This window comes from Vigna umbellata, unplaced genomic scaffold, assembly GCF_029865625.1.
Source record: "Vigna umbellata cultivar VRB3 unplaced genomic scaffold, Vumbellata_1.0 scaffold_712, whole genome shotgun sequence".
Classification (NCBI taxonomy): domain Eukaryota; kingdom Viridiplantae; phylum Streptophyta; class Magnoliopsida; order Fabales; family Fabaceae; genus Vigna; species Vigna umbellata.
This window is the reverse complement of record NW_028274479.1, coordinates 19,278-27,528: the sequence shown is the minus strand read 5'-3', so window position 1 is coordinate 27,528 and position 8,251 is coordinate 19,278. Positions and strand designations below refer to the sequence as shown.

The window sequence follows — 8,251 nt, the reverse complement described above, 5'->3', positions numbered from 1 at the left end:
TGGTTAACATGACTTAGATTGGAATTCATTCATTTGGAATGAATTCTGCTCGAGAACGAGCGTCCCCCAATTGAGTGAATGAGCGTTCGTTTCTGCTCAGTATAGATAAATATTTAAAACTTTATAAATAAGTGACGTTCGGCCTTAAGTCGAGCGTACGTTCTCATTGACGTTCGGCCTCATGTTGAGCGTTCGTCCTTATTGTCGTTCGTCCTTATTGTCGTTCGACCTTATATTGTACGTTCGTTCTACAGAGTGTTCGGTCTTATACTGAAGTGCTCGTTCTAAGTTGAGCTCGGTTTATACCAAGCGTTCGTTCTGATTGTGCTCGGTCATTGACCCAGCGTTCGTTCAAGGAGGGTTCGGTTACTTTTTATATAACTGAACGCTCGTCCTTACCATTGAATTCTGAGCGAACGTAATTGACGTTCGTCCAAATTGTTAATGAACGTTCGTTCTTTGACTGGCAGTGTTGTTTTTTTTGAAATCAATTATATTGATTGTTTATCTAAACATTTTCTTAGGGGTTTTATCCTTTGGATTCTACCTGAATTCTTTACCTTCAAAATATTTCTAAGTATCATCCATATCTTTTAAAGATCAGTATTTTCAAATTATGAAGTGTTGAAACGTGTTAAGTGAATAAATGGTTCGTTTCTTTTGTTCAGAAATGAGGATGTAGGAGTACTGTAACATGTTAAGTCCTGTTGATTAAGTGATGAACGTTAATGAATTTAAGAGAGTGGAACACAGAATGAAAATGTGAATATGAGAACTGTTTAATATGGGCGAATGATACTGTGAACGAATTATTGGAAATGGATTTTAACGAGCGTTCCAAGGAGGAACGTCTCAGATATGATTGATTATTGAAGTTTTGTAAAGTATGACTGTGGGCATGCTAATGCTGGCATGGTCCATCCTGATATTCCGTGATACTCATCTTCACGTAGAAGGGAGTACTCATGTGTGGGAATGGCAGGAGGCTCTATTCCTTAGGGGTACTTTGGATAGAGTTAACCTCGAGTGGCAGCTGTCGAGTGCAATACAGTTACCACACCACTCGGGTGCAAGGACGCCTGTAGCTACACGGTTCATACAGTCCGGACGGTCTGTCTTTTATATACGTATCTATATGACTGTGGATTGATAAGCTTACATGTTGTTTGAAGTGGATTGATTGATAAATGTATGTGATTATTGTATAAATTAAATATTATAAGCTTACCCTTGCATTTTCCATTGTGTTGTCTACTGTCCATGTACCTCCGTCTTGTCAAATGCAATGATCATCCTGTTGTGGATGTGAGCAGATGGTGGTGCATCCCTTGAGCAAATACTGGAAGAAGAAAATTTGGAGGATGTCAACCTTGTGGACGTTGAAGTAAAATCGGAGCAGTAGGGATTAGTTCTGTAGTAGTAGCATTAGTTAATTTTTCTGTGCTGTATTTGGCAGTCTGTATATAATTCTGCAGATTTGTTCCTGTAGATCTGTTTTGTATTTTGCTGAAATTCTGAACACTGTAAACTCCGCTGTAATTTACTGTACTGTACTGTTATTTATATTACGTGCTGTTTTCTTTTGGGAGCAGCTGTTATTTATGAAAAGACTGTTTACTGTTACTGTTAATTGTGATAAAATTCTGAATTACAGTGATTACTGTATTTTGGGATGTTACAGTGATCATGCATCTTTTTTTGGCATTTTCCATTTTACAGTGATACGTGCATAATTCAATAACCTTCACATAAATTTTGTATACTATCACTGTTTTTATTTCATGGTTAGTTGGCTGAATTATGCTATAAATGGCTTTTAAAGTAATCTAGAAGTCAATATTTTTATTATAAATGATGTTTACAATTGAATGACATTGTCAAGAATTCTGATGTTGACTGTGATGTAATTGAATTCATGTCTGTATTCAATAAAGTGGGTCAAAAGTGGTGCGTCAAAAAGCAATAGCACTTCTCCTGCTTTGTACAAATGGGACCGATGGGCTGTGCATTAAAAGGTTGAAGTTGCTGAGATTCGAGACATTGCGGTTGGTTATTCAAACTATGAATCGGTATTTACTTTTTTCCAACTGAGCTTCATATGTTCATCTGCACTTATAATTATCTTAATTTTTTCATCATTTACCAGTGGTTTCTTTTAAGAGGTAAAATTTTTGTGTTCAATTATATTCTCGTTATATCACTCTCCAGTCATAATTCTCATAACTTCAAACTTATTTTTATAAATAGTTAGTATTATAATATATTTTTTAATGAAGTCTGGTATTAGTTGAAAACAAACTCAACCACCAAAATACTTTCCTTTACCATAGAAATAATCCTAAAATTCTCTTGATCATTAACTTTCAGGTTAACTTTTTCTGTGAAAATTTTTTCCCAGAAAAATTAACATTTTTCCATACAATATTATTACTTCAAATACTTTTTTTTCTTCTAAATCTGTATTAGTGATGTTTCAAACTTAGTGTATTCAACTCTACCAAAAAACTTCAGTATTCCGCTCTAGCATACGTATTTAAAAGAAATAAAAAAATGTTAACTTAATTAAACTACTTTATATTTACCAGGATTTAGAAATTACTATAAATTATTTACTTTTTATATTTACATAATTAATCAGTTTAACTCGCTATATCAAGACTTTAACTGCAATACAAACATTTAACACCAAAGCTGTCTTTATCAAACTGTATCGTACCCAAAAAGGAAATTTAGGAAACTAACCATTGAAATTAGTTAGCAATTAAATTGTCAATACTGATGTCATTGCTTTTTCTGAGGATGCAATCACCATGTACACACACTCAACCAACCCACTGATTATTTTGATTCTAACTTCAATCATTAATTCTTCATTCGTTGAAGTGTCAGATCATTAGTTCCATTCTACACGTCTTATTTTGGGGGATTGGTGGAAATTCAGAAAGTGGTCCCAAAATAAATCATAATTTTGCTACCTTTTATTCATAGTGATAAGGTGACAGAAATGAGAAACGAATTCTACAACAATTTTCCGTTTTATTCAGCACCGTATGCTAAAAACAAAATTGTTCCACGTAAATACAAGAGAATTCTCCTCCATAACCAAAAAAAAGCACAAATGCTGAAAGAACGGACCTACAAATCTGGAAAACCGTGACCACAGGTAATAATAATCATAGCATCGTTTCTGGTATAAAAACTATACACCTCGTCGATACTCCAGTTGCTTTGTGTTCTCCAGCAAAATCTGCCAGCCAACAAAGAAACAGGATTTAAGCAGTGAAATTAATGTAAAACTTGTTTGGACTCCTCTTAGTATAATCACAAAAGTGTCAGCAGGTTCTTACTTCTCGAATGTAGTTTGCTATTGCTTTGCAGCCTTCGATTGCCAGTTGCATAACATTTTCCAAAATGTCAATTGGTAGTTTAGAATCCATCTATAGACAGTAACAATAGAAATTAGTGCAAATAAAATTAAACTAGGAGCTTTTCCATTCTAAACTACGGAATATGGCAGGGAGTGAACGAATGAAATAAGCTGGATGAGAAAAGAAAAGCATTGCATGCTTTTCATAATAATGATAGTAGTAAATTTCTGATTAAAACTTTGAAGGTTCACAATCTCAACCAGCCTTTACATAGTGGCACGTGTTCGAAACAAATTTAACTCCATAATATCAATCTAAGAATGGGAGCAATAAACTGACTGATAAACTGTCATTGGAAAAAATCTATGCCAGCCCCACCAAATGAAGTTACCCTCCCTCTCTGTTTTGTGGACCATACATGAATTTCATCCTATAATAAGGTGGCGGAAAGAATATATCAACTATATTTCTTCAGTCAAAATTTAAAGTATCAACAAAAGATCTGCAACTAAAAAAGTAAAAGATGCTGAACTGGAATTCCAAATAAAGAGTTACCAAGTATGATACTAGTGAAAATTAAGTTACACTTGATCAAACATTAACTCAGACTAAAAAGAAGATTTGTCATAACATAACTCCATCAAAGGGTACAACAGCAAATCACTCTATCAGGAACCTTCGTAAGAAGTATCTGTTGATTAAAAAACAACTGATATTTGAAAAAAGATTCATGTGTACAGCAAACTATTAAGTTGTTAAATCTGAGGCGAGCTTAGATAAGCTTCTTTTGGGGATTTCCGAACATGCACCTATTCCCTCGAGTAATCAAGGGTTAAAACTCTACTGTTCTCTCCAAAATCTCTAATAACAAGAACAGTTTTTGAAGGAAGAGGAATTACAGCTTCAACACCACCAGACTCTTTACTACGTGAGTACCAATGACTGAGAGAGCAATAAAAAGTTTTCCTTTCTGTTGAACTAATTTACCTGGTTGACTACACAATAGATACAGAGAAAATAACAAGACATGAATTAACCTGAAGCAGTGTTACTTTATCCAACTTTGGCAGAATTCCTAGGGTTACATCAGGACCTCCAGCACTGTCTTCTACATAGTTCAAATCTGTACACATTCAGAAACCTTTAATAATTAGGGCAGCTCGTGCATCAGAAGTAGACAGAAACAAAACAGACATACCACACTTGTATTTAGCCAGTTCAAATTTAGAGTAAATACAGATATATACCAAGCAGACTTGTGCTGTTAAGGTATCCGGCACTGCAGGATGTTACAAGATCACGCATAGGGATCCCAGCATCGGCAAGGGCCAAAGTTGCAGCATTTATATAAGCAGATCTAGTTCCTATAAAAGACATGTCAACATCACCCAAAATTAATGTACATATTAAATGAGTAAAGAGAGAAAATAAAATGGCAATGACAGAAGAGAATCACAAGATCCCATTATCAAGTCTTAGTTACCTCCATCTGCTTGGAGAACTTGGACATATATATCTATCTGCAAATTTAATAAGTAAAACATTAGGGAGGACTAGGGGAAAGCAAAGCACATGACAAAATAAGTTCTTAATGTGTAATAAAACCTGAGATCGAGGCAATAGATGTGTCAATATAGATGCTTCCATGGTTTGCCGAATAACCAGGGAAATTTCAGTTGATCTCCTGTAGAATGAGAACTTCAAATCACGTAGTAAAAAATAAGAAGTGATCCTATTATCCTTCTGTAAGAGAATACAATGAGAACCATATTAAAACTATGAAGGAAAAGCAAAACAGGATAACATTTATATCTGCAAACATTGATGGTTAAGCCATTCAAAACTATTCAGTGAGTTTTGGCCAAAGATTACTCAAAAAAGTCAAAGCTTGCAAAAAGATTAAAAATGAGAAAAGGCAGTAAAAGGGTGCATGGGGTTAAGCTTTTCATTGTTTTATGATACATAACCCATTGCTGAGCCTGTAGTCAGCTATATCAAAGGCATAGAGCAGCCAGCCCCAAAAACACTACAATACGTTAGTGGATAGCAAGATAGTTGTTACATAGAAAATTATGAATGCAAGATTAAAAAAAAAAATTATACTGTATCACATGAACAAATGCAATATATATATATATATATATATATATATATATATATATATATATATTACTAATTAATAATCAAAATTTATACTCTAAAAGTCTAAACATGCATTACCACCATTGCTATTAAATTCTTACCTCAGTAAAAAGATCAAAAAGTCCAATTTACAAATTACAAGGCACTCTTAAGATAGATTCTACTAATGCAACATTCACTATCATCCTAGTAGTCTATGCTCCAATACCATTTTGATAAGTATAAAACTACGAATATATAAAAAATAAGTGAAAGGTCAAAAAGAATAGGAAGTTAAACAAAAGCAAGTAAATGAGCAAAACCTGTCACCCTTTGATTTCCTCATGCGATCTCCAGTGCTAAAATTAGCCATGCTGTACTCACACCGAACCTATAGACATACATTGCACATAAGCAACAATTAAGTTTTTGTTACAATTCATATAAATACAGACAACATAACTTAGAAAAAAAAAACTACCAGAGCATGGTTGGTTATTTGGCTTCTATTTTGCACCTGAAATGCAGAGAAGTTACTAAAGAAAAACAGCAAATCATCTAAAGCTCAACTACAACATCAAAGTTTTTTAAATGTCTAAACCAACTAACACTGAAAAAGGATAGTTAACAATCCTTAAATTACATAGACAATTTTCATTAGCAAGGTAAATAATTAAACAGTACCTCTCTAGGGCCATAGACAGCAGCAATAACTTTTGTATTACCCATCTCAAACATGGCAGAACTGTTTTCAAAATAAAAAAACTTTATGGTCAAATGCTTCAAATGATATCACAACTTAATTTTCTAAAAAGCTAAAATTCATTTACCCATCTGCTTTGGATACAGCACCAATTTCTGCACGAATTTGTCGCATCTACAATATACCATAAAGAGAGGAGAAAAAGTTAAAGGCAAAAGATCAGTAGAGAAAGAAATATAAAATCATAGATTTAGATCCTCTGCATTGAAGGAATAACACTTTAGAGGATAAACTGCAGTAATAGTCATTGAGATTTTAATAACTTCATAGTTTCTTATACATGTACATATATTTTATCACACTCTTAAATACTAAATTTTTAATAAATAGTAATAACTTCACCTTATCCTCTAAACTGCATCTCCTCATTTTAAATAGTCGAATCCCAAAATCATGTCCAAATCACAGCTGTTAAATAGGACTGAATTCCATAGGCCAGACCTTAAAATGCTGCTTTCAATTAGCTCATTTTGTCATAGGACCAAGTTCATATATCTCACTAAAAAAGGTTGGTTAGACATCCTTAGGGTTAGAACCCTCCATTTTCTTACTTTTATCATTTGGCAAACTACAACATTTGTAGCTTTTAAGTGATAGGTTTTAATGTTTATCAGAACTAAGGTTATTGACTGCTTCTAATCTGTTTATATGTTTTTTTGCAGTTCAAAATGTGCCCTTACACATTTCCATTACCCATGGCATGGCTCATCTATGTATAACCCATATGCAGAACTATCTGCAGATCTTATATATACTAATTAACATAAAGCTTCAGTAATTCATGACTATGTAAGAATTCATGTAGGATATTATTATTTATTAATACTCCGCATTTCATACGCTTCATGAGTATTCTTGAAAGATCTAAAGGAACCTTTTTTGGAATGAATATTAAGTGAAGAAAAAAGGAGGAAAAAAAAAGCCCAAGAAAAAAATAATAGCTGTACCTCCATGGGTCTGCGACCATCCAGTCGAAGTCCTTCTGGGCTGACGTATTCCATCCTCAGGTCAATCTATGGCAGAGACAAAAAGGAGACAAAGATGAGACATAAGCAGCTGGATTTTGTTTTATTTTGCTTTATATTCTTGGCTTCCAAAAAAAAATGATATTTTCTACTAAAGTTATTGAAACAAAATGGTGAGATTTTGCAGAATCTGAGCCATTTAAAAGTTTGTGTTGGCTCAAGTAGTTTGTGGGTCATACAGTGAGATGAGTGAGAGGGCAGTTCGAATTAATAACACTACTCAATTGAAAACATACCGAACAAACTCCAGTTGCTCTGTAAAGATTAGGATGAAAACAAGGTTACAAAAAATCAAGCAATCTGAACTTTGAATGAATATCATATAGACAACAACAAACATTTACCCAATAAGTGGGGCACTAGGTAAATAATATTGCAGAAATAAATATTAGAAATCAGCAAACAACAAAATAACAACGCATTTGAAGAAAATAAATCTGGTCGTGTCCCTACCCTTTTAAACATTTAAGTTTGCTCTTAATCTTACTGCAAGCAAAGAAAAGAGGAAAGTACACCACGGACAGAAAGATATTGTAAAGGGGTGGTTCTCGAAGCAAATTCAATCTGCATACTGTTATTATTTTTATTTTATTCTAGCACTCCCCGAATTTCAACAAATTTCTAAAGGAGAATGAGCAGGCTTTTAGTTTAATAGTTACAGAAGAAAGATTTGGGTCAATTATATATGAGAAGGACAGTGTTCCCTTCCCACTTAATAAACTAATAACACAGAGCAATGATTTTAGTGACTCGGTTATGCTATAGATCAATTTTATGGTTGAGTGGTATGCAAGTTCAAGGTGCAGGATTTTTAAGAAGAGCTTTTGTGAGATCGATACAAAGGGCAAGGAAGGGTTATAAGTTTGATTGAGAGAACGATATAGTATAGGAGTAATTGGTTATCAAGATGTTCAATGTTTGAAGCTTATACAAAGCTGTCGTAAACTCCATTTTTCTTGGTTGTAAATGTTGAA

The 8,251-nt window shown here is 33.6% G+C and overlaps 1 protein-coding gene across 1 annotated transcript; it reads right to left on the bottom strand.

Annotated features, from left to right (window-relative positions):
• Positions 1 to 3,199: 3,199 nt before the first annotated feature.
• Positions 3,200 to 7,261, bottom strand: LOC148190614 (exosome complex component RRP41 homolog). The gene is made up of 11 exons (XM_088102754.1): positions 7,200 to 7,261; positions 6,320 to 6,366; positions 6,174 to 6,234; positions 5,971 to 6,006; positions 5,813 to 5,880; positions 4,974 to 5,052; positions 4,852 to 4,888; positions 4,616 to 4,732; positions 4,406 to 4,491; positions 3,348 to 3,437; positions 3,200 to 3,247 (listed from the first exon to the last, which is right to left on the bottom strand). The coding sequence occupies exons 1-11, from the start codon at positions 7,251 to 7,253 to the stop codon at positions 3,200 to 3,202; spliced, it is 723 nt and encodes a 240-aa protein (XP_087958880.1). The 5' UTR covers positions 7,254 to 7,261.
• Between the last annotated feature and the right edge of the window lie 990 nt (positions 7,262 to 8,251).

Coding starts and splice junctions, on each gene's coding strand:
- LOC148190614 (XM_088102754.1), bottom strand. CDS start 7,253: ATGGAATACGTCAGCCCAGAAGGACTTCGACTGGATGGTCGCAGACCC. Junction 6,367..7,199: donor ATGGTCGCAGACCCATGGAG/GTACAGCTATTA, acceptor GGTATATTGTAG/ATGCGACAAATTCGTGCAGA. Junction 6,007..6,173: donor CTGTCTATGGCCCTAGAGAG/GTACTGTTTAAT, acceptor TCTGCATTTCAG/GTGCAAAATAGAAGCCAAAT.